The 27,000-nt window shown below is 27.6% G+C and overlaps 1 protein-coding gene and 1 pseudogene across 1 annotated transcript; both read right to left on the bottom strand.

Annotated features, from left to right (window-relative positions):
- Nucleotides 1–2,433: 2,433 nt before the first annotated feature.
- Nucleotides 2,434–13,069, bottom strand: LOC113560063. Its single transcript, XM_026965843.1, has 7 exons — nucleotides 12,940–13,069; nucleotides 11,565–12,519; nucleotides 8,847–9,084; nucleotides 7,503–7,674; nucleotides 7,242–7,428; nucleotides 6,902–7,073; nucleotides 2,434–2,619 (listed from the first exon to the last, which is right to left on the bottom strand). Exons 1-7 carry the CDS (start codon nucleotides 13,067–13,069, stop codon nucleotides 2,434–2,436), a joined length of 2,040 nt encoding a protein of 679 aa, XP_026821644.1.
- Nucleotides 13,070–24,918: 11,849 nt separating this feature from the next.
- Nucleotides 24,919–26,679, bottom strand: LOC113560062 (annotated as a pseudogene).
- Between the last annotated feature and the right edge of the window lie 321 nt (nucleotides 26,680–27,000).

Here is a 27,000-nt window from a genome sequence, read left to right as displayed (position 1 = left end):
TGGCATGGTTTGCTCTACATGTAAATTATGTATTCATACATTTGAATGTTCATGTTTAGATTATTTAATTAAGTCTATAATTTGTAAACATATCCACTTTATTGCCTTAAATATAATTGAATCAGAAATTAAATTACTTGAAGATCTTACAAGTAATTTGGTTACTACACATCCTACATCAGAAACAGATGTAGATGTCACAGTGACTTCAACCAAAACAAACGAACAATCTGAAACTGAAGAGTTAAAAGTTCACATGAAGACTTTAGGTAATCCTAAAAATGATGAAAATATATATACTAAATTTAAATTTAAAGCCACAGGTATTATATATAAAATTACCTCTTTACAAAATCCAGAGTATCTTAAGGTGGCCATGCAAAAGTTAAAAGCATTTGATGCTTTTATTGATGTGGCATCAAACGAAACAGCAACTGGTACAGAGTTTATTAAAACCAACAGTGATCCTTCAAATAAAAAAATAATGACGCAAACCAATTTTTACTCAACTAAAAATAAAAGACGAAAAATTGAAAATGATTTATCAAAACCTTCCTGGCTTGAAAAACAAGATTGAAGTGATTTGTTTTTAAATAAGAAATTAAATGTTTTAAAAGAACAAGTTGTTGAACATTCATATTATAAAGAACATTAGATTCTATACTTCATTCATATAGTATCTAACTATTGACATACAAATTAATAATTAATATTTTTGTATATACCTATTTTATGTCTTAATATTATTATAATTTTTTGAAGCTTGTGACAATTAATGACTACTAACTGTTATATAACTGTTCATAATATTTATTATTATTTTAATGTTTATAATATTTTATATTTCCATTTACATAATATTTTGTATGAATCACGGATAACTGATAAGACAGTAACCTAACTTTGTCGTCCACGTGCATGCGTATAATTATTGCACCATTACTGTGTTTAGACGCTTCTCTATATATTATAAGTCTATGAGCAATTCAATTTTATTATCACTTTTATTGATAACATAAGTTTGTAAACATTGCCCCTACTGCATATGGCGGCCAACTTGTTATTGGAGTGTACAATAATATACACAGTCGGGTATCTAGTATAATATATATGTCTGTAGGTACTATAAACAGCACACAAAAACATCTATGGTACGTTTCATGCAATACTTCACTGTTTATAACTTTGTATAACACACAAAAACAAACCGGTGATATCGCGCTTATGTTACAAAGCAACTTTGATCATGAAACACTATAATAACGTTCTCAAAACGTTAAGAAACATTAACTGCACAGTAGGTATACCGTTTTAAAAGTGGTCGTAATTATGTATAATTAAAAATTTCCAAAATTTTCCTTCCGGAGTTGTATAACAATTCGCCGGCAACTCAGTTTCCACGGCTTTAAAACGTGGCGATGGACTTGTATTTTTAAAAAATTACCAAACTTATATGTCATTGGGAAACGTACCTATGTAGTTTATAACCTTTATTTCTGCTTTTCACCTTACTGTTCACACAAGTCCTCGCGGTACAGATGAATATCATGTTAAGGTGCTGGTAAAGCAATTAACAAAAAAACAAATATTTAATAAAATTCAATTTCGATAAGTTATGAGTTTATGACTCATATAACTGATGGGTGAACAATGAGCCATGAACGGACAACAGAACAATATTTTGAATTTTATAACAACAGATGTAAAATGAGAAGATTTTTCCTTCTTTTAAATGATAGAAGTAATTTGGTAATACACAAGAAGCGTCCAAGCTGTGCTTCACTACACTAGATAAGGAACTCCTATATTATTTATTTTTCTATCAGTGAAGCTCCCATAGCAGTTGTCATCATTTTGTTAGTTGGCAAAACATTACATTTATTATACAAAAATACAAAATGTATTAGGAACATCGTTTTTAATAAAATACAATACAACATAAATTAATATTTAGCGTATAAAATACTATTTAATGTCATCCAAAAAAACAGGATTCAATCGATAGTGGAGTTCGTTATCTTAGTTTTATACCTATATAAATCGTCTAAATACGTCTAAACTACTCAACCAAATTTCAATTTTTATGTATCCACGTACTCCGAACAATATTTATCAGAAATATCACATAGGTAATATCAAGATATTTAACTAAAAATATATGTTATCATTAAAAAAAGTAAAACCTTTAAGGTTATAAAAATAAAAAATTTAAAAAAAATTAATAAAATATAGTTTTATTTCGACTGCAAATTATGTAAAAAAATGTTAATAGATTTTGAAATAATGAGTGAGATTCACTGTGTAAATACTTTTTGAAAATTTCAATTTATTTACAATTTTAAAAATTATTTTTGATTTTTAAAATTTTTTATTAAAAATGTTGTATAATTTTAGTGTCACATCTCGATTAAAAGTCTTTGACAATTAATGGATTCACATAGAGTCCTCTGGAAGTTCCGATTCTAAAATTATCGATTGATTATTTTTGTAGAAATTATACCAATTTAAGACATGATGTTGTATTCGGCAAGAAGTCCAGAAACAAAAGAAAAAATCTGCGCACAGTATTGCCCAACAAGCGCTAAATGATACAACTCGATAAACCATGTCATATTTTATCTGAAAAATATTGATTTAAAAATGTTAAAATGTATAATTTATTATGATAATATTGATATTTATAATTTATATATATATATTATTTATACATTATGCAATTCCTATATGTTATTATCATGGATATTGTAAGTAACGATTAAAATTAGGTCGCATTAGATTGATAGCTGATGTTTAATACGTCAATAAAGAGGGTCCAAAAGATCAGTGATTTGCGAGTGAATAGGCGAGAGGTAATAATATTATTGGTATATAATACGAGGAGACGAAAAAAAAGATTTAAGAGTGAAGAGAATAATGACTTATAAAAATAATTATTGAGAACTAGCTGCCCCCGTGCACTTTTTTTTGATCAAATTGTTATTTATTATTTATTATTATATTTTGTTTTTACAGTTAAACCACAAAAATCTATTTAAAATTATAAAAACAATTTACAAAAAAAATATTTTCCTGTGTTCGTATAAAATGTAAATCTATAAATGTAAATCTAATAGCTCCTTTTTCCATTCCACAGATGTTAGATGAACTAAAATTCATTAAATTTTTAACAATTATGCTAGACACATCAAACCATAAAAATTTAAAACAGGTTCCAATTCTAATTCGATTTTTTAACCCCCTAGAAGGAGTAAAAATAAGTGTCAGAATTTATGAATTTAAAATGAGAAACATCAAATATTTTATAAGATTGCATAATGAATGTTTTAAAAAATTATAATTAATAAATAATGTTGTTGCATTTTCGGTGACAACTGCAATACAAATTTTGGCAGCGTCTCGAGAAAAGGCTTAAATAACGTTATTGCAAATCCAAATCAAAAATTAAAAAGAAATATTTCCGGTATTGGCTATGCTGCTTATATTCCGCACAATGATATACTATCAGCATAGTAGTGCTGATATTTTGCCAACTGGCATTGAACTCATAATTAATAAAATATTTCAGTATTTTCATATTTATATAGTTCCTATAGTAAAATTAAAGGATTTTTCGATTGTGTTAGTATTGAGTACAAAACTATTTTAAGATCTGTAAAAACGCGTTGTTTTTTCTTTCAGCCAGCTGTTTGTAGAATAATAGATTTATATTCTGCATTGAAATCATATTTTATGTCACAATAAAAGTGACCTACAGTATTAAGAACTTTTTTTAATGATTTTGTATCCGTTGCATGGTTATATTTTGTACAGCCAGTTGAAAGTGGTATGTGATACAATAAAGATAGAAGGTGAACGGCATGCGAGGTGTATGAAGAAATAAAATACGTGTTATGTGGTACAATAAAAAAATCGGAAAAATCAACATTTTTTTACATCAGAGTTAGCTCAACTTATTTCCGATCATGATAAGAACAAACTGTATAGTGAAAAAAATTATTGAGATAACAGATGAGTTTGATGACACTTTTTTATCGTACGTGGAAAAATGGGGATATCACTTTGAATCACTAAAAGTTTTTCGTACAAGATAACGTTCTAGATTTTCCAATTTTGAGTGGCATTCAAGAAAGTTTTAAATGTATTATTAAGAATAATCCAACATTCAAATTCGATGAAGATGAAATTTTTGACGAATTGAATCATGTAATAAATGTAATGAAGGTTGAAATGAAAAACTGGAAAAATGGTTCAAAAGCCGAAGATAGGTGGTGTGAAATATTTAAAATTCTAGAAAAAATAACATTCCAATTAAATATTCTACTTTAAATATAATAATTTAATTATTAAAATTAATTAGTTTTTCAGAAAAATATAAAAAATTAAATAGTGAAGACATGTCTGAACAATCGTCAACAAAATGAATTAATAAAGTTTATTTAAAAAAAGTAAAATACATTAAATTAAACTTATACCACAGATATAGATAATATACTAGATTGCTAGGTTCCCTATACTAACCATATAAACGTTTGAAGCCACACATCCGCCATTACTAGTAGGTCATTTGTATCATATCATGTTATAATTTTGATAATACAATTTCTAACTGAAAAATGAAAATGTCTTTTTTTCGTGAAGGTAACACATTAATTTTATTATTTGACATTTGTTAAATAATTTATAATTTATTGTTATCTAATTAATTTCAAATGTTGATGATCTATTGAATAATTTCATGTTATGTTTATAATTTATTTATAAACATATAAATTAGGTAAGTTTAATTAGAAGTATTATTCAGTAAATACTATTTTATTACCGATTTTTAATAATACTTAGGTTTATTTAATAGTACAGTTTTTTAACTAGGTAGTATGTGTATAGGTATTTTGATAAATTAAAATAATGTTACATTATATAAAAAAATAAATACTTTTACATGTTGTAAAATAAAATAGTTTTATGAAGATTTTGGCTTTTGCTAGTCACCTTCATTATTGTAGAAGTTAATATTTTACTATAAGAATGTAATCTTACATTTAAATATGTATGTGAAATTTGGTTAATTAATTTAATTTTGTGAGGTCTTGCATGTATGCCTTACATACCAACAATCTATAGTTTCAGGGAAAAGAGTTGACGATAGTGCTAATGTATTTTGAACTACAGACTTAAAGTATGTTTCAGTGGTTTTGATAACTTTTAAAACACTTTCCGATGCTAATTCTAAGCCTTCTCTGTTTTTCATTCTTGTGAGAGTTTTAAATGATTCATTTTCAATAGTACAATATGTATGATCTTTTACATATGAATCATCTGTCACTGCTTTGATGCATTTTTCACATGTAAGTACTGATGATAATTTTTTTTTATTTGTTCCTCATTTTCTAGTACATGTTTATTTTTTTTATACTTTGATTTTAATGGAAACAAAGAATTTTTATGAGAAGTCAATAAGGAACAATTTCTAGTTGATTGTTTGATTAAATATTATTTATAGTTAATAGTATATTATATAATATGTTAAAGAACAATAGATTGGTTTAAACAAATAATTCCTTTATGGTTTAAAATATTAAATCATACATTTAAAGAATTACATATTAAATAAATATTATATTTAAGAAATATATTATTTTAAAATTCATTTCAAATATTTTAAACAAGAATTTAAATTTTGGTGGGATTGCGGCATGCATTTGACCTTTTCAAAATAGATACTAATAATTTCACATCATATCACTGGTTAGCAATCTAGTTTATTATCTATATCTATGTTTTATACAGTGTTATTAAAAATTATGTTTTTTCAAAATTAAAAATCAATAAAATATATATAAATATATTAAGACATTAGTATTCAAAATAAATTACATTTTTATTATTATTATTAATTTTTTCCTGTATTTTTTTTCTAATATGGATAATTGTGATTATATTTTAAGCATTCTGACGTTATTTAAAGAAGTGTACCTACACTATACAACCAAAATAATATACTGCGCTTATCAATGTTTGTAAATATATAATTTCAATATTTTCCGATTATTTTTATTATTAATAAACTTTATTTTATTTTTTATTTTTACTTTATTTCATTATACATGGATTTATTTTAACGTTTACCAATATACAATATCACCACCACGCCACAACTACATCAAGCAAATATATCTAATTTAGCATGATCCATCGTCGACGTAGTAATAGCACCCACACAATAATATGAAAAATACACCAATAACGTTAAAAGATTTCACTTATCGAGTGTACTACTGTTCACATTTTTCAGTGTGGCCGACAAATCTAATGTTTCGATTGAATACATCGTGATCACACAATCGTGGTGATGGTAACAGTTTGCAACACCCAATTAATTTTCCAAGACAAATTATACATTAAAACCTTCCCCGTAACCTGACAAATGTATCGGTGAAAAATATTTTTAAATCTATTTAGAGTACATTTCGATATGTACGCTTATATACAAAAAAGACCTTCTATTTTACTATAGTACAAATAAAGTGTAAAATGTAGTGAATCTAGAATGGAATAATAATGGATATTGAATGGAATAATAAAAAATTAGGATGTGACATTAGAAAAATAAATTTCAAAACCATAAGATCCAGTCATGAGAGATCACATAAAGGTTATAATTTCTGAGAGAGAAAGATAATGGAGGAAGCAGAGATACATGAGTTGTTGACATAATATTTTTATAAATTAATCTACCCAGTTACCTAAAATCGAATTAAAAATAAAACTTAAACAAATAAAAAAAAAATAATAAAAATAATTAAAATTATATAATATGTATAGTGTATACAATGTTATAAAATAGATGTTGTTAAATTTAATACCACAATAACATTTTAAAATGTTACTGTTTTTTTATTACCTGTACATCTGTGTTGAAAATATGCTCGGTTATAGAAAATCCGACGTACGAAAATAAGGATATAAATGGTAATGTAATAACCAACACACATCCATCATAAAATAATTCTTTAATTTCTTCTATGCTTTCACTACTGAAAAACCATGCTTTAATTGATCCTAGTAATGAATATCTATAATATAATAAATATATTAAATTAATCGTGTAATTTTATATCAAAATTTATTTTATTTTTTCATTTGATTAGTATAATTTTATTTGTAAAAATGACGAAGTAATATCTTATAAAATATAATTGTTCATCATAAAATAGTGTATTGTTTTTATATTTCAATATTACTTTGTGACCCGTCTGGTTTTATATACATATGTACAAATTTCACAAACAGTAGAGCTGGCTTGAAGGAGCCATTTTTCCAAACACGTTTTATGCACCTTGGATATACTCCCACGACAAAAGCAAGGAGAGATGCATTTATTTGATTCATCCAAATCAGACTGTAAACATATTCTACAAAGATTTGGTGCTGAAAATATATAGAACAAGAACTTGTAGTAGATAAAAATAAAATAATTACTTCTTTTTCAGGTTTATATTAACTTGGAATTTCAGAGTCATTGAATCCAGATGATGTAGATACCAAATTATCTGTTCTTATTTCATTTTCCGAAACTTCAATAGGAACTTTTTCATTAATTGATGAACTTAATTCATTTTCTCTAGTGCTAGAGTACGAATCTTGATTTTCAATATCGAGAGTACCTACAAATTTCTAAAATGTATTAGTTTACAATATTTTTCTAACAAATGAAATAAGATCAATACCTGGGAATAAAATATGTACTATAGCTTCTGACATATTTTTTGATCAATTTTTTAAAACTATTGTTGTCATTAATTTAATCATGTTTTATTTATTAACTAACTTAAAACCGTTTTTTTGTCATAGAAACTTTATAAATATATTATTTTATATTGAACTATGAACAGGTGAATGTTTAAAAATATTGAATGGAATAATAAATGTGCTTAAATAAGTTACTTTGTGATGACACAAAGTGAATGACCTGTTTATACATAGAAACATATAAAATCAAAAAACAAGTATTCATGCTCCTAATAGTGATCGGAAAAGACGCCCTAGGTGTTTTCCTCACGTTTTCATTACTACTTCGAAATTTAGAAATAAATGTCTTAATACCCACGGACGCATAGTGTTTTAAAGTCGAAAATATCTGGCCAAAATTAAAATATCATATTTTTATTTTTATTTTTTCAGCAATTCGTTAAATTGAGTAATTATATATTATGATTCATGCTATTTTACTTTTCTACCATTCATTATGTTTTTACCCATTAGACTAAATTTTTTTTCAAATTATCAATTTTATAGTTTTCGATAAAAATAATATTAATCATTTTTTTTTATAAATTTACACATATTTATTATAAATATAATTGTACTAGTTAAGTAGGTATATTGATAATTAAATGTCCGCATTTTACAATAGGTACCTAACCTATATGGCTATATTTATAATTAATTGACAATTCATAGGTAATTTTTGTATATTTTTAATTTTCTTCGTCCATTTCTTCTTTACTTTCGTCCGTGTTTGAATCATTGTCGGAATCGTTCTCTTCTAATAGCTGTTTGACTTCAACAGAGAAAAATCTTCTTTTTTGATTAATTTCTTAAAGTCCGCTTATTTTAGAATCTAAGAATAGAGTAGCCTGTTTATTAATTCCGTATTCGTATAAATTAGTGATGTTTTTCTTGTATAATTTGATACCTTTTTTAATCCTTATTTCGAGATTCGTGAATCAACTCAACTGACCAATTGATATTACAAAAGAACTTATGAACTTATTATTACAAATCCATGAATCAATATTTTATGTACGCTGTGTGGCATGTAATACCATTCATGTAATCTTACATACAGATTTGCAGTATCCCAACAATAATCTTTTAAATTTAATCAAATTTATTTTTGACCACTTGATCGACTGAAGAATAACTCCAAACCTTATAATCAGCGTTTCATCAATGCCGGTGATTTCAGCTGATATATGATGGTTTTTAAAAAACCTTTTAGCAGTAGTATTAACCTTATTATATGCCGCCGCTGGTGGACCGAGAGTAACCGTCTTTCCATACGTCGTGTGATTTAGGCCGTTGCTAATTATATTATTATATTCAAAAAGTTCGCTAATCCCTTTCTTTATAATACATTTATTTAGTGGCTCAAATAGCTAGTGATACTGTTTTTTTATTATTGTTATAATCGCCGTTTTTATTTTGTTGTATTACCTATTATCATATAATATTTATTAGTATCTACATTAAATTGCATAGGTGCTAGTATTTCTAAAAAAAATATATACGTGCATGAATCGCCGTATTAATATTATATTTCGCGTTATTGGCGCTAACACACATAGAAATTTTCTAATATTAAACATTTGAAATATTAAATACCTATTGTATATTTGATGTGTATATTGTAATACTCCAGTAGTATTGTAATAATATTGTAATAAGAATATTACTTTTATAACACTAATTTAATATTGAATTAATGCTAAAAGCTAAATATTTGTATATGATTATATTTTTAATGTTATACAAGTATTAATTTAAAACTACAAACAGAACATTATAAATTATACTTACTTTAAGGTTTTATGTATATTTAAATTTTAACATTGTTAGACCACTTATAAATATACATCCAAGCATTATATACATTTAGGTTTTTACAAGCTAAATCATTTTTCCAGTATAAGCCTATCCAAAATTTTTGAGGAGTAAATAGATATAATAGATATTAAATATATAATTATATATATAATTATTATATTATTTATATTTAATAGATATCTCTTATTATTTATTTCTTAATCAATAATTTTATTTACATTTTCATGTACGCATATTTTGTTTTCATTTTTGCGTTTCCCCTTATAATATTTTTTTTTCAATTCAACTTTCAAGTACTAATAACATTGCAAATTTTACGTTAAGAATATTGAATAAATAATAGCAATAATAGCTTTAAAACTCATTTTTAACATCTTTATATATATACTTATAAGAATTTATTGTACTGCGTTCAGCATTAGACATACTTACTGCTGACTATTGTTCTATGCTATATATTGTAGTTAGTTAAAATTATAATAACTCGCATTGGAGCTGATTTGCAATTGTTTAAAGCATTATTGTTATCTATTACGTTCAGGACGAGCACCATCTTAACGCGATCTGTTTTTAAGTATTCAATACTTACGATTATAGAGTGCAACGTTGAGGACGCTTATCGTGTTTAAAACGGGAAATATTTTTGTTTCTAATTAACGAGCAACGTGTTTTACAAGAAATCGTTTAAATAAATCGATATTTTATTCATATTTAATTATAATAAATAATAATTATGATGTTTACATTATTTCCCCGTCGACGACTGATAAGAATGTACTTACGTTGTCCTGGGCAACGTTGTCCGACTTTTTGTTTTGAACATTGGAGTTGTCGTATTAAACCATGTATTTCTGATTTCGTGTTTTAGATTTATATTATTATGATATTTATTTTTAGATCAACACTAGGAAAGTTTATTATGAAACATTCTTTTGTACAAAAATCTACAAATGCTATTATCCAATGTGAACCTCCTACATTTCAAGGCATAACGAGAAAACTATTTTCTTTAATGGTCACCTTCTCTTTATAATATTTGTGTTTTCAAAAATTGCAAAAACCAAATCCTAACTGAATATTTGGGTGTTTGACTTTTTGCTATATTTCACAGAATAACTAGACAATATAATAGATATCAAAAATTTGAAAGCCACATTTTTGTGCACTCATAAGGACACTCCGACCGATAATCGGATAATGTATCAAAATCTGAAAACAAATTTTCGAGTAACCTATAATGTTCTCTACGTGATTATATATGCTTACAGTATACTCGATTTTATCTATGTAATCGTTGTTTCTGATCATTTGTCTATAAAAATTGACGTCTTTTATTAGTCTGTTAGAGTAAGTATCATATTTTACTGGTGTTTTATCAATAAGCGAACAGTAACTACCAGGCGTTAAAAATGTTTTTACAGTTTTTACTGCGTTTTGATTTTATTCAAAATCATCAATTGTTCCTTACTGAGTTTGTAACATTTGAAGTTAGGTCTTTGGGTGGGACACGTGTTTCACGAGTTTTCAGAATCCATTTGTACCATATATAATCTGTCATCGCTATTGAAATCAAACTTACTCAGAATCTCGTGTGACACTGTTATACACACTGGTTGATCTTATGTTTTGAAGGTTCCCAAGTTTAATTTTGCTAGGAGAAGATTTCATAACATTTTTTTGCCTCAAAACCAACGGTTTTGTGTGGCTTGCCTCTTTTCGATAACTCATTTGCTCCGGTCCTCTTAGAAAGTTTGTTCATTTTCCACCATGGCTATAGTTTATTTGATTGCTAAGAACATACACCTTAACGACGCTTTCAATTTTTTTTTTCAAAATCAAACTTAAAACTTTTACAAGTATTGTGTCTGCAATAACCATAAATACTACTGAATTCACCGCGACTATTTTTATCAATATTTTTTATGGGCAGAATACAAGAGTTATTAACGGTTACAAACTTATCTCTAATCAACGTATTTCTAAGGGCCTTTGACATTCTACCATGTTCATTAGACAATTTTTCAAGTTTATTCCATTCGCTAATGGATAACTCAAAAGTATCCTCTATAGAGTTTAGATACGAAAAATTATATCGCTTTTCTTTTTTATTTTCTAGGGTACCACTTATTGTCGACGGAAATATGTTTTTGGAATTCCTGGGAAGCGCTTTTGCGTCCACCTCAGGAGTGCTACAAACCACAATAATTTCTGACAATTTTATCGGAGTTACAGTATCTATCAACTCCGCCTGATTCGGTAGCATTATAAATTTCATAGGAGAATAATTACCGTCAACATAACTTTTATTACATTTAAAATCAACGGCTTGCGATGAATGTGTAAATGTTTGTTGTCTAGAAATGTTTACATTTAACCTAATTGGAGTAGAAGTAATAACATTAGAATAGTTAGCAGCCAAAGAGTTATTTGTCTCTTCAATCGTTTTAATTTTACCGGATCTAAAGAAACTGCTATTCAAAACGTCTAACGTCCAATTAAGTTCAGAGACTCCACAGTCACTCTCTAAATGTTCATTTGTTTGTTTTATCGCTGTACACTTAGAAATCTCTGACTCTATGTCACAGTCGACTTTTAAATCTAGTTTTCGCCTAACATCCCACCATAGTACTTCGTTGGAGGGCTTATCAAAATTTGTTTTTTTATTAGTACTAGCAATTGTACGAGGATCTCTAGTACAGCTATTCAGTACTGTGATATTGTCAGTTTCATAGGGATTCTTACCTGAATTGTCAACCCTCAAGTTGTCGACATTGTCATTGATTCCTAATTTGTTGGACTTACAATTTATATTTGACAATGAGTGTTGAGTGACATCCACTACTCTGTCACCGACATCTAAATTGTTCTCAACAATAGACTCACTGATTTGTAACGGCAAAAGTGTGTCGAAACCTTCATCACAATTTACAGATAAAGAGATTTCCTTGATTATTGTATGAGACCTTTGACTCTTACAGAGTAAACTTATCTTACTATTTTTTTTTTACTTTTAGTGATTTTTTTTGATCTAAAAATTTCATTTATAGCTGAATATGGGTGTAGGACCAATTCATTGTTAGGTATTAAATATTTTATGTTTGCAAGGATATTAGTTTCTGTAGTTCCTCTAACGAGTTTACACAGCGTTGAGCTGTTCGCCGACAATGCTTGAACTAAGTTATAACTAAGTTTTTTTATATTATTTGTTTTAAATATCTCTTTGCAAATATCTATTATTCTCGGGTCAGACATTTTAACAGTTTCATCTATTATAGATGGGTATTTTAATCTAATGCAATCGGCAACATCCTTAACTCTATTCTTTAGACTTACTTTTTGAATACGCCCACATATTTTTTTTATTAAGTGATACTTCTATCTTATTATCACTCTCAACAAGTGTGGAGAGTTTTGACGAACCGTTTATTCCACTGCATTGCTCCATATCAATGTTATTGAACATTGTGATTCTTTTTGTTTAAATAATTAAAAAATAACTTGTTTTATTAATGTGTTAATGAAAGATACTATGTATAGAAATAGTATTATTTATTAAAAGTTCACAAACTAGTATAGGTACACACACTGAACTAAAGGTGTTTGTATTAATAGTACAGTATACTGAACTTAAAATCAAATATTTAATCAGGCAAATAGGTTTAGAGTTCTCAATACTTTAGTATACACTCTTGCCGTGGTATAACACCAGATTTAAATTGTATATTATATATAATTATAAATCAATGGTCCACGTAGTTAAGGATAAAGCGGAGTTCCCAATACTTTCGTATACACTCCAATGTGGTATATAACCAAAATATTATCATATAATGGTTCCACTTAAAGGAAAAAAACAGGTTAGGATATCTATAGAAGTAGGTCGTTATTGGTCGTATAGATCGCACAAAAACTGCTACCGCTAAAAAATAAAAAAAATTGTCATTAAAATTGGTTAATTAAATCGTAAAATACTTTTAAAGCCATTTAAACAACATTTTACATTGATAAAGTTCAGTATTTTCAAAACTTTAAGTATAAAATTGATTAATGATAATTTATAGCAAATAACTTTAAAAAATATTAATTTTTAGTTGTTACATTAGGTATGCATTTTAATAATTTCAGACATTGTTCTTAATTCTAAAATATAATTGTATGAATAATGGTCTGTAACCAATTTTTTAACAGGTAATATATTATGTACTCATGACGAATAATTTTTAATTTTGTTTCATAATAATGTATATTGTATTTGACATTAAAAAATAGGTATTTAAATATGAATGGAAAAAAAATGCCATATACATGATTTCCTATATGTTAGCACAATAATTTTTATCTATCTCTTACGATTCAGCATAGCAAATAAGTATTTGACAAGAGTTAATCTTAGTCTTGCAAACTTTAAAATGAAGTGTGAGTCAATTGACTTATCATCAAACTTTAAGTTAAGAACATAATCTGTGTCCTTTTTTATGATGATTCAATTTTTATGCAAGTTTTAAGTAAAACATAAGTTTAAAAATGGTCACATATTGTAAAAAAATTTAAACATGTAAACAAACAAAATGATATTAACTTTAAGTTGTATATTAGGCCAATTAAATTATGTGTAACATTAAACTACACTGATATCATCCTAAAAACTACTGAAAAAAAATTATAATAACTTATTAACATAATAAAACAATTTTTTTAATAAATTTAATATAATAATATGTAATTATTTTTGTAAGATTTTAAGTTTTCTACTCTTGCGATGATTTCAATTCTATACTAGCGAGTGTTGAAATATTCAAACGTAATGCTGTCTGCTTTTTCTAAAAAAAAAAAATTTAAAAAAAACATGACCTTTTATATAAAAAAAATATTCTTTATAATACCCTAATAATAGACATTATTTGAGAGTTATTTAATTCTTTGGCTTATATTTCTATACGAGAAACAATTTACACTTAAGCTGAAGTTCATAAGTTATCAATACAAACAAATTTTAAAAAAAAATGTTTCCACTATCCAATTAAAAAAAACCAGGAGCATCATTTCAGGTTTTTTTTCGAATATGCGAAGTTTCAAGCAGGCCATTTTGAAATTTCAGCAGGCCATATAAAAATACAAACGTATATGTATATATTATCCTGTTTTCAATTATTTTCATACATTATGGACCAAATCAATTCGGAATCATTGCTTCAAAATAAATAGTAAATATCAATAAAGAAACTAAAATATAATAAATAATTAATTACCTTATTAACAGTGAAAACCAATAATAATTGATGCATAAAAAGCTAAAAGAAGAATTAATGCAGCAGCAAATAAAAAAAGGACTTAATATCTAAATTAATAAATTGTCGTTTATTTTCATGATTATTATAATTTTGGAAAAACCAAAGCACTAGAAAAAAAAAATTTAATTTGAATAAATGGATATCGTCGAATTTTTAGCTTAGCAAATATATCTACAGCTTCTTCTAAATTCATATTGTTAATTTCTTCTTTTTCAACATTAAGTTCCATCAGATCATTTAGTCTTTCATCACCCATGGTAGTGCGTAAATATGACTTAAATCTTTTAAGTGATTAAAAATACCTTTCATTTGATGCCGTTGTAATTGGTAAAGTTTTTACCAATGAAATAATTTTTAAAGTTTCAACAAAAGCGCCTATCGCTAATCTTTTAGGCATTTTGCTATGGTGTCCAAATCAACATCATGTTTGTCATTAAATAGTGCTTTTGCTGATGGAAACTCAGAAGCAATTTGAATTTCATTCAAGTTAAAATAACTATAATGGTTTATAAATAGTTTTAAATAAAGACTATCTGGATTAAAAAAATTGGGACTAGAAGGGTCAAAAATTTCAAATAACTTAAATAAGTTATTGGTTGATTCTGAAAATCTTTTATTAAGTTGCATAATAAATCTGAAAACGAAAGCAAGCAAAAAAACTAATCATTAATAAAGCTACACTATGCATATAGTCAAAAGCATTAATATCATTAAAGGATATTTACTTGTCAATGACATCATATAACATGTCAGTTTTTATTTTTTTAGTATTATTCTTTGACTGTGTAATTTTTAATTGTCCCAAAGTACTCATAACAAAATAATCTTCAAATTGTTTTGAAGGTTTGTATTTTTCCCGCAGTCGATTATTTCTTTCATCCTCCCTTTCTATAGGTATATTATTTCAAAGTGCACATATTTTTCTGATCGATGCTTTATGAGTTCATCTTTTAACGAATTGATTAAATTAATAGCTGAGCTATTATTGGTAGTGAGCTTAATTGGAGCTCACTCGATAAACAATGAACAATGCTCAAAACTTATTCCATGATGTGCAAAATTAAAATAAAAAATATGTTGACGATTTTCTTCAATGTCCTTTTTACGACCAACTATTAGTGAACTTGCTACAGTGCCAATTTTATTAAAATACAATTTTAAAAGTAAGGGGTGCTACCGCACATCCTGACCCCCTTAAATGACGCCCTTAAAAAAATCCATTATTTATTAATTTTTTGAAGTAAGAAAACAATAAAAATGGCAGCTTGGCGCATGTTTGTTGCTCTCTTATTACTACTATAGCAAGTTATACAAAACAGTATTTTCCTTTTTAAATTACTTGAATATTGTTTATCCATGAAATTTGCAACACCGCTTACACCACATTCTGATCAACTAAATGTCACCCAGTGGCGTATTTTGTATGCTTTTTAGGGGGGTGTCCAGTTAATATAGGTAATAGGTATATACTTATTTGTTAATTGGTGGCAATATTTCTCTGTTTTACGTCTAATACTACTAAGTTCATTATATACTCATCAAATATTGTAATGAAACATTTTTTATTTATTTAATTAAAAGTAGTAAATAGTAAGTTAATAAAAATAAAAGCAAATAATAATAATTTTTAAAATATAAAATAATAAATACACTTCAAAGTATTATATAAATTAATATTTAAATAAAAAATTCAAGACGCCTTTTTTTAAGCTCAATTCCTTCATAACATCATCAGTAGTAATTTGTTCATTTCTGTGAATCGATAACATGGCCAAACCATTTAATCTCTTCTATAATAAAATTTAAAATATATTAGTTTTAAATAAATAAAATAAACTATTAAAAAATTATATTTACTTGAGATATCGTGTTTCGTAAGTAAGTCTTTATTCTTTTTAAATTTGAAAAAGTTCTCTCATTCGATGATGAAGAAACTGGTAATGTTGCAAAGATTTGTAGCAATTTAAAAACATTTGGATATATTTCTTGATTGCATAGTATTATTGCTTCCATTGCGTTTTTTGGTAAATTACAAGTCTCAACATTTTTTAAACGTCTTTGCCATAGTTTATATTCTGATAATAAAATAGAATCTTGACATTCACTTAAATCAGTCGTGTAAGTTTTTGCCAACTTCAAAAATGTCGTTTCATTTTGTTCAACAGATATTAGCGATTTAAAATCTAAAATTGTATTTATGTGGTCGATGAATTTTGATTTTAGTTGTTCGATGAATGTATCTAAATAAGGTATAAATACGCTTATTCGAAAATAGGCTTCTGGTGATTCAGTGACAATATTAACTCTATTTTTTTGTCTGCCTGTTATTCTTGGCATAGATATATTTACATTAAATGTATTTGCTAAACCTTTTGAATCTTCAAAAATAGCATGAAATTCAATATCTACATTTGTTCGTAATGTCTGAAATTCTTTTAAGGTATCTTCGGCAAGGCTCATAGCTTCTACTAAATTTATATTTATCCGTTGTAATTGTTTTGATAATGGCAGTCCAAGACCAAATCCTTTAGCTACAATATGTAAACAGATAATAAATTCACCTTGTAATATGGAAGAACGCAAATTACTCACTTGTGTAGATGTGTCTGAATCCTCCCAGTTAGAAATTAAGTCCAATGATTTAATAATACACTCAAAAAGTTCTAGAAAATCATTTACAGCATGATACCGTTCTATCCACTGAGTTGAGCATAGCCGTTTTAAAGATTTTTTTGTAATATTATACTCTTTAAATTCTTCAATTGCATTATTTAAAACATCTTTACTTAATAAAATACTTAATTATAATGTTTTAATTTTAATGAATATTAATTTACGAATTATGTTCACTTGTGAAAAATAAATATTATAAATAATATACTCACCTATGACAATAATATGATAATATTACTATTTCACTGTATATTTTATCTGCCTTGTTTCTTCGACGACGATTAAATGAAAAATGATTCAAATTCAATTGATAAATAATAATATGTTTTAAAATAAATATACATGGACATTTAAAATCCAACGTATTAATATATATTAAAAAAAAACATCATTGTAATATATTTATATCTAAATATACACAAAAAACAAGTAACACAGACGCATGAAGGCACGGGCCACGGAGCCGCAAGATAAAAATATAAATTGCATGTTTACTGTAATAGAATAAAAATAACATAATATCATTTAAACATATTAATATACATTAGTACCTATATAGTAATCATCATCGGTCACAATAATTTAATAATTATTACTATATATTTTGTTTGTTACATTCGATATCAGTGGTGCTATAAAAATAACAGTTTTATAAATAATTAAAACTATAATAAGATAATAAGTAAATTATTTAAAACTAAATTTATTTTTTTCCGAATTAGTTTAGGACTTTATATAATATTAAAATAGTTCATAATGAATCACATATTTTTATTTGTCAAATTGCCTTTAAAATTTATCAAAATTAAAGATTGAATTTTTTTTTTTTTTGTTTGGGGGGTGTCCAGACACCGTGGACACTGACAAAATACGCCACTGATGTCACCTATCTACTCACCTGTGACAGAAATATGGTATGACCATATTGGCATTGTATACACCCTTATATACAATGAACCTTTTACAAATATAATTATAATATATAACAAAACATTTATTTCGGTATGTAAAAGTAGCAATTTAACACATATAATACGCTTTGTGATTTTAGCTAATATTAGTGATTTTACATATTATTGAACTTAACGATATCTGTATTAACAATATTTAATTTTTATCGAGTTATACGCATTTCTTAATTTAAATAATACTTTTACATATTATTAACGCAAACAATGACTAAGAGGTACGCAAGGGTGAAAATATATCACTCACCCACTAGACATGGACCATTGGTTGATCCGCTATCATTTGATATGCAATTATAGATTGTCTTTCACTATTTCACTACACGTTTCATTCAATCGTACCTTAAAATACATTAACAATTCAATTATTTACAATAGCAACAAAAAAAATTAATAATTGTTGATTTTATTCTGTAAAGTTCAAAAGCAAGATAGGAAATCAAGAGAATTGCATTAGAATTATTCCATAATAATATGATCAAATCATCAAACAAATATATTGATAAAAGAATCAAAGCATTTTTTATATAAACGAATCTCTTACCATGTACAATCCTGTAACTATTCCTAGTTTAAAAAAATTAGTTCCCTAATTCAAATTACGAATCATATTACTATAGCCACTATATGAATACAGCCTAATGAATTATACAATTAATAATTTTCAAAATGAATTTGGCTGAATATGAAAAATTGGCCGCTTTATTCAGTACGCTGCATCTGCGATTAAAGTCAGCGAACGCTTACGCTTATAATAACTACCTGTCTACCTACTTACTTATGGTAACTAGTACTATAAATAACTACTGACTGCTGGGCTCTGAAGGCAGAACCCATAACAACAAATTTTATCATGTTTGAACCATCCTTCATAAACCGTTTCCGCTGCGAAGTGCGGCTATATTCACCTGTACTGCTGTAGTGATCATGTGACCAGTGTGAATAGTACAGTGTCACGTTTGCTGTCCAGTCTCCGCTCATAAGCAGCCATTGGCTTGTGTCTTGTGAGTAATTACTAACCTGTGTGTTGGTGATCATAGGTGTATCTAACATCAACATGTATAATATTGTGTATATCTCAGGCTGCGAAAGTCCGATATTACATTACTGCATTAGTAGTTAGTACAGTAGTCAGTGGCGGCTCGTGCTATAGGGCACACGGGCACGTGCCCCACCTAAAAAATTGAGAAGAAAGAAGAAAAATGTATATTCAATTATTAAAATTAATATTGAATAAGTATTTCTTCCATCATGATATAAGTTGGTACTTGGTAGTTTGAATATTATCGAAAACAATGTTTTATCAAATACGGGTGCTCCTAGATACGGTACGTGTATACTATATATACGCATTGGGCGGCGATAATCCGATCAACAGTACTAGATTTCCCCCACTTTTCGACACGAATTAATACGGCATTGCCGGGCACAATCGGATTGTGCCCGAATTCTATTTTTATTACGATTTATAATATTTTGTCGGTTCTATTGCCTTCGTATTGTTATTGTCGACCGTCGCCGGTTTTGAAAACATGATAAGATAACAATTAATTATTATTTGTTCATTCTAATAATTCTGTTAAGTGTGTTTTGTTTATTTTATTAAACGTTTAGTACTTTTGTACTGTCATTTATCGCCTTATCGGTGCATTTTTCTATAATATTATAAAATAAGTATTTTTACTATTTAGTGTATGGTGCATAGTGTATAGTGATTAATACCTAATTAATTAAATATTTTTATTATTTGTCATCATGGATACATATGTTACGGTCGAGCATTTACTGAATATCCACTTTTCAAGTTTACCTCTTGAGAAAAAGATTGAAATAAAAAAAGAAGGTAGGCCAATGCCAAATTTAAATATAATACAAATTAAGAAAACAAAGTCTAGAGAATTTAAAATAAGTTTTAATAAAGACATTTATTCAAAACATGATTGGTTTTGTGGTTGTTCTAAAACGAACCGTTTGTTTTGTTTTCCTTGTATACTTTTTTGTCGTACTTCTGGTTTCTTCGAAATAGTATGGCAGAAGAGCGATTAACAGCATTAGAGATGTTATCAATTGAAAAGAAAATGGTGAATCAAATATCAAATTTTAATGAAGAAGTCATCAAAGTATTCATGAAGAAAAAAGACAGACGGATCGATTTGGAATTCAAAAATATAACTACTGTATAATATTGTGTTAATTGTTAAAAGTACTTATAAACCATAATTTTTTTTTTAATTATTTGTTTTGCAAGATACTTTATAAGAACCTTTATAAGGTTTTGGTAAAAATTTTTATTTCATTTAAAAAATCAACAGGAATTGATGGTAAGTTCAAAGTTCTCATAGTGGAAAAAGAAGGAAATATTTGTGCCCCACCTTCAACGAACCCCACGAGCCGCCACTGACAGTAGTTATAACTTTTATTGACTTATGGCGGTAAAAACTTTAATTCTATTGTCTTGACTTTTGACCGCATAGAGCGTGGGCCGCGGGCTCCGGGGTAACAACCAGAGTACCAGACTTCAGCCAGAAATTCTCATGAAAGAAACTCATAAATTGGAGCCAACCTATTAATAGGTCTATGGGCCGAACGATAATGCAGATGTACCAACATTAAAATATAAAATTTCCCAATTTCTTTCACAAACTCGTGTATGTTGCAATTCAAATATTATTGTATAATCGTAAATTTTAAATTTTTCGATTACGATCTTCTTTACGGAAAAACCGTGAGAGATAGGACGAAAATCGTGAGACATTAAATTTATCCCCATAATGAGCTATATAAGTCGTGCATTTTGATTTTTCGAAAACCTCTTATCAAGGATTTTCAAAACGTCGTACTTGGGGCAAACGATTTGGAAAACTCAAAATTTGAAATAACGAGTTTTTGGAAAAATGAAAAACCGATTCTGGAGAGGAATTACCTGTAGAACATTTTAACCAGTATGACAAACCTTCGTTGAATCACCGGTTGGCCGAGAAAACGCGAATGAAAATTGAAAATTTTGTTAATAAGTTTTATTTGTTAAAAGACGTAGTAAACAAAAAAAAGTAATTTATTTTATAATGTTACTCATTTTATTCATAGGAGAAACTATTAAAATGACCCGTGTAGACTTAAAAACTAAAATATTATGTTATGATACTATTGGTGAATCTGTGTAACCAGTGTCGGCCTGGCCAAGGCAGCTAGGCAGCAATCGCTGCCTGGGCCCCTGTCTTTTTTTATATATATATATTTAAATGAGGTTGAGACTTGTGACGCGAGCTAAGTAATATAATAATAGTAAATAAGTAAAAGTGGAATTATTGGGTGAATTGTATAAAATATTATAATATTAACTATCCATACCTATTGATAACAAATAAGTCTTGGGAAGTCCTGATGTTTACGAACAACCGACTGATGTATGATTTATTTATAGATTACCCATAGATATGTTTGATGTTGATTTTATCGTTTTATCATAATATGTACAGTTTGTGATAAATGATGATATAATTATAATATATTTCTTATAATTTATAGACGATAAAATAGTCAATAGACAGTCACTAATTATTAATTAAACCAATAGTAATTGCTGATTTGTTCAGTGTTTTACAAATTTTATTTGTATTAAATATATTTTTAATTAAGAGTAGGTACTATAAATATGGTGACCAGACGTACTCTTTTTCGCAGGACAGTACTCTTTTTTGATGTGTGTCCTAGTGTCCTTAACAATAGTTTTTAGTACATTAAATTGTACTCTTTTTAAACAATTCGAGCTAATACGTGATTATGTGTTTTTACTGTTTTTTATAATTTGAATATTAATTTATATTTTATGGTTCGGCATAAAGCATTGTTATTGGTTGGTAGCACTAGTTGGTAGTATGGTTAATTCAATTTGTTTTCGGTTTTGTTTTATCGGTGATAGTGACTATTAATTGTCGTGAATATTAGTGATATTACCACCGTTTAGATATTTACAACAGTGGACATATCCATATAACTGACATAACTTAACATAAAAATACATCGAATAACAGATAACAAAGATAAACGTTAAATGCATGCTGCCGTAAACGAGAAAACAGTCTCCGAGAGAAAATAATATAATTTAAAATTGTTATACAATGAGTCCACCACGTAGAAAATGTGTATTTAATTCAAATCTAAAGAATGAGTTTACGTTTATAAAACCGACTTCAATATCTCCTCATATTGTGTACTGTGAAGTTTGCAAAAGTGAATTTGATATATCAAATAGCAGGCGAAGCAACAGAACAAAACATATCAAAAAACAAAAACATAAAGTAGCCTTAAATGCTGCTGTATTTAGTCAAAAGGGAAATATTTTTTTTAAAACTAATGATCTTACTAATGAAAATTTACTACTTGCAGCTAAAGAAGGAACTTTAGCTTATCACATCATCAAACATATGCAAAGTTTTAGATCTTTAGATTGTACTTCTAAATTAGTTGCAACATTATTTGAACCCAAATGTGCTTTGGGTAGAACCAAAACTGAATGTATAATCACTAATTTGTTTGCCAAAGAAGCCGAATTCAGATTGAACATAGCCTTAAAAAATGCTATATATTTTAGCATAATGATTGATTCTTCTAATCATAGAGACATAAAAATAGTTCCATTACTTGTAAGATATTTTAGTATAGTATAAAATTAAGTACCTATTCATTGTTTTATTATTTTTGTCTTATTTTTTACAAAACTAATCCACCCTTATGTAGGTAAATGTAGTTAATTAAATTTTAGTAGTATCACTAGTATCTAAAATTTACATAATTTCTAATTTATATTATATAAAGACAGATAGGTACACACCATTCAGTTATGGACAAAATAGTACCAATTCCAAACGTATCAAATACATTATCAGACATACAAGATAAAAACAACGTATTGGAGAAGTTACCAGTCTCATCTCACGGAAATTATTTAATTTCAATAAAATAATATAAATTAAATGCTTTAAATTATAAAATAGTCATTAGTCAATGATTATATTGTTATTTCAATTTAATTATAGTAAATTGGTAAATATTTATTTAGCTAAAATAAATGTATAAGGTATATGAACATATTTTTTGTAGTAGTAGCAGTAGGTATTTATAAAAAGTTAAGTATAGTTATTACTTTTAAAAAATTAAGATATTTAATTTCTAAATTTGTTATATACTATTATGTATGAGTATAATAATATTTAATTTATTAATTCAGAATTAATATAAGTTATAAACAGTAAAGAATGAAAACTTCCTTTTTCTTCTAATTTACTTATTTAAATTTATTTTATTTATAATTTATTATAGTTAAATTTAATTTAATGTAATTTTCATTTATTATTATTTGTTGCATTATAATATATTAATAATATTTTTATAAATTAGATGAAAATGAAATATGTGAAGATGATAATATTAATGAAATTAATTTTGAAGATAGAAGAGCAAATAATGAAACAATAATTACTTTAAATGCTAGTTCCACTTCTTCCACTTCTGGTAATATTGCATTTTTTTATGTAAAATTATATTAATTCAATACAAGTGAAATTTCCTTTAATAAACCACCCTAATCAATTTGCTTTAATATAAATAACTTTTTTGACCATAATAGTGTTTATTATAATTCATAATAATTTATTATAAGTCATATACTTTTTTAATAATCCATATTCATCACAAGAAGAAATTTTAAAATCAGGTGAACATTATGTTTTAGAACTTTATGGAGCACCCGATGAAGAACATTCCATCAATCACAACCGTTACATTTCTTTTTTGTCTTTGTCCGAAATGCTTCAAAAACAAAATTTAATTTAGTCGGACTTTCTCCTACACAGGAAATCTTAAAATAGCATATGTTCCGAACATTTCATCAGGTGCAGACATGTACGGACGTGAAATGAATGTAGAACATTGGGGATGGAAATTAACAAACAACAGATTACAACCTGTTTTTGATGAACCAGTGCCAAAAAGTATTTTTGGAAAATATTTCTTGTGGTTGTTTGAAAAACTGTGGATTAGCTTGTGGTTGTCGTAAACAGGGATGAAGTGCTCAGTTGCATACTCACTTTTTGTATGACCAAAAATTTACATATTTACCTAAGTACCTGGTCGCCTGGTTAGGTGTTTGAGCCTTTATTTGAATGTACAATATACAGCAGTGCTTCTCAACCTTTTTATAACAGCCGCCCCCCTAAGAAACAAAATATTTTTTAATGCCCCCCCTCACTTCATTAAAATAAAAATTAAAATAATATACATGAAAAGTTTAATATTGAATAATTAATAAATATAATATATATATAAATATGTATACAAATGTGAATATAATGAAAATAAAATGTTTTTAAATGTATTGATCAGTGAGCCAATTTTTTTACGTTTGGTTCAAAGTTTGTGAGATGAAGGCGTAAGTCTCCTCTTTTTACGATGTCGAGTCGATTTTTCTTTTTAATTATTAGATTCGTTACCGCACTAAATCCTCGCTCAACGAAGTAAGAGGAAGGGAAGGCAATTATTAATTTTTGTACGACAGTCCACAGCCCAGGATAAATTCGACTGATAGTAGACTGGAGCCAAAATTCTGTGAGGTTTTCACCATTCTTAAAACTTGCTTTTAACATCTCGTTAGTGGAAATTTCGATCAATTCTTCTTGATACTGTAGTTTTGCTGATTCAATATTTACAAAAGGGTTTATGACCCATTGAGGAACTTCCAGGGACAAAATATCTTCAAAACGTTGTGAAAAATCTTTATCCAAAGATTGAAGGTGTTGACAGTAAATTTGTGTGTCATCAAACGAGATCTTACTGTTCTTGTGTAGATCTGACAGGATTAGAAACTGGCTAAACTCGTTGCGATCAAAATTGTGCTTCCATAAAGTTAGTTTTTTTTGGAAAGCAGAAATAATAGATTTAGTTGTTATGAAATTGAGCTTGTCGCCTTGAAGTTGCAAATTGATGTCATTGAATTTTGCGAATAAATCGGTCATATAAGCGATATCGGTCTTAAATTGTAGCAATTTACTTCTCAGATCTACATCTTTCTCTTCAAGGAACTCAAGTATAGATTCGAATACATTCCAAAACCTGTTGAGGCACGCGCCTTTGGAGAGCCATCGAACCTCGGTGTGTAGAATCTAACGATTGAATTCTTCGTCGTTGTCTTTACACAGTTGTGCAAATAGTCGATCATTGAGAGAATTACTACGAATTTTGTTGACAGCAGAGATTACATATCGTAATGACTGATACAAACGGTCGCTCAGGTTTTTCGCAACTAAATGCTGTCGGTGAATCACGCAGTGAACAGCTAAGATACCTGGTACTTCTTTCTTTAAAAAGGCGATGAACCCACGATGACGACCCACCATTGCAGGCGCTCCATCAGTGGCAACAGACACAATGTTTACAAGGGGAATATTCTTTTCTTTAAAATAATCTTTGACGGTGTTGAAAATAGATTCACCTTTAGTATCTGCTATCAAGGTTCTTGCAAAAAGCATCTCTCGTATGATTTTTCCTTCCTTAAAAAGTCGAACATACGCCAATAGTAAAGCCTCGTTACCAGGCAATGTCGATTCGTCAACTTGAAGGGAAAATTTGTTGGATACCAAGAGCTCGCATAAAGAAACTTCTACGTCTTCAGCCATTTCATAATTTCGTCGTCGCACAGTATCGTTACTTAATGGAACTTTTTTAATGATATTGTATGAGGCTGAATGGTGTAGAACTATTTCTAGAACTTCCTTGATAGCTGGCAATATCAATTGTTCACCAATAGTATGGGCTTTTCCTGATTTAGCTATTAATTTTGATATATTATTAGAGGCTATTAAACCATCGTCACATTGTGTTGAAGAAGTTGTGAGTAAGTCTGAGACTGACGGTGCCTTCAAAAACTTGTCCCTAATATTCGAAAAAAATACATTTTTATTTTGTTTGTCTGGGTGAATTTTTTGAAGATGCTCTTGCAAACGCGACGGTTTCATTGCTTCGTTAGATAAAACTCTGTTGCACAGTAAACACATAGGAAGCTGGGCGTTGGACGGTGATGGAATAAATCCGTACATCAAGTAATTTGTATTATATTGGCGACATTTCCTTTTTGCTTCTGACATCGTTGAATAATATACAATTTGAATATAAACCGAAACACGAAACGAAAACTAACACAACAGGCACGGGTAAAATCTAAATGCATACTGAAAGTACAATAAGAAAAAGCATAATGCAGGTAAAGAGTAATAAAGATAATGATTCGTTCGAAAACGATTACAGATAAGCAAACGTTATATTTCATAACCATAAGTTTATTTTAGTAATCGATAAAAACGAAAAAATTTACCAAGATAAATCTTGGTGCGTTGCTTTGAACAGAAAAAAAGTTCACCGCCCCCCTGTCACCCAAAACGAGCCCACCGCTCCCCCAAAAAAAACCC

The sequence above is a fragment of the Rhopalosiphum maidis genome, chromosome 3, assembly GCF_003676215.2.
Source record: "Rhopalosiphum maidis isolate BTI-1 chromosome 3, ASM367621v3, whole genome shotgun sequence".
In the NCBI taxonomy this organism is placed as follows: domain Eukaryota; kingdom Metazoa; phylum Arthropoda; class Insecta; order Hemiptera; family Aphididae; genus Rhopalosiphum; species Rhopalosiphum maidis.
This window is presented reverse-complemented; position numbering and strand designations above follow the sequence as displayed.

Bases quoted from the DNA above. Each gene is read 5' to 3' on its own strand.
- LOC113560063 (XM_026965843.1), bottom strand. From the start codon at position 13,069: ATGTTCAATAACATTGATATGGAGCAATGCAGTGGAATAAACGGTTCG. The intron at 7,074-7,241 runs GTAATATTGAAA...ATTATATTATAG, and splicing joins AAAACCAGACGGGTCACAAA to ATATTCATTACTAGGATCAA. The intron at 2,620-6,901 runs GTAATAAAAAAA...AATATTTTTCAG, and splicing joins TTTTCAACACAGATGTACAG to ATAAAATATGACATGGTTTA.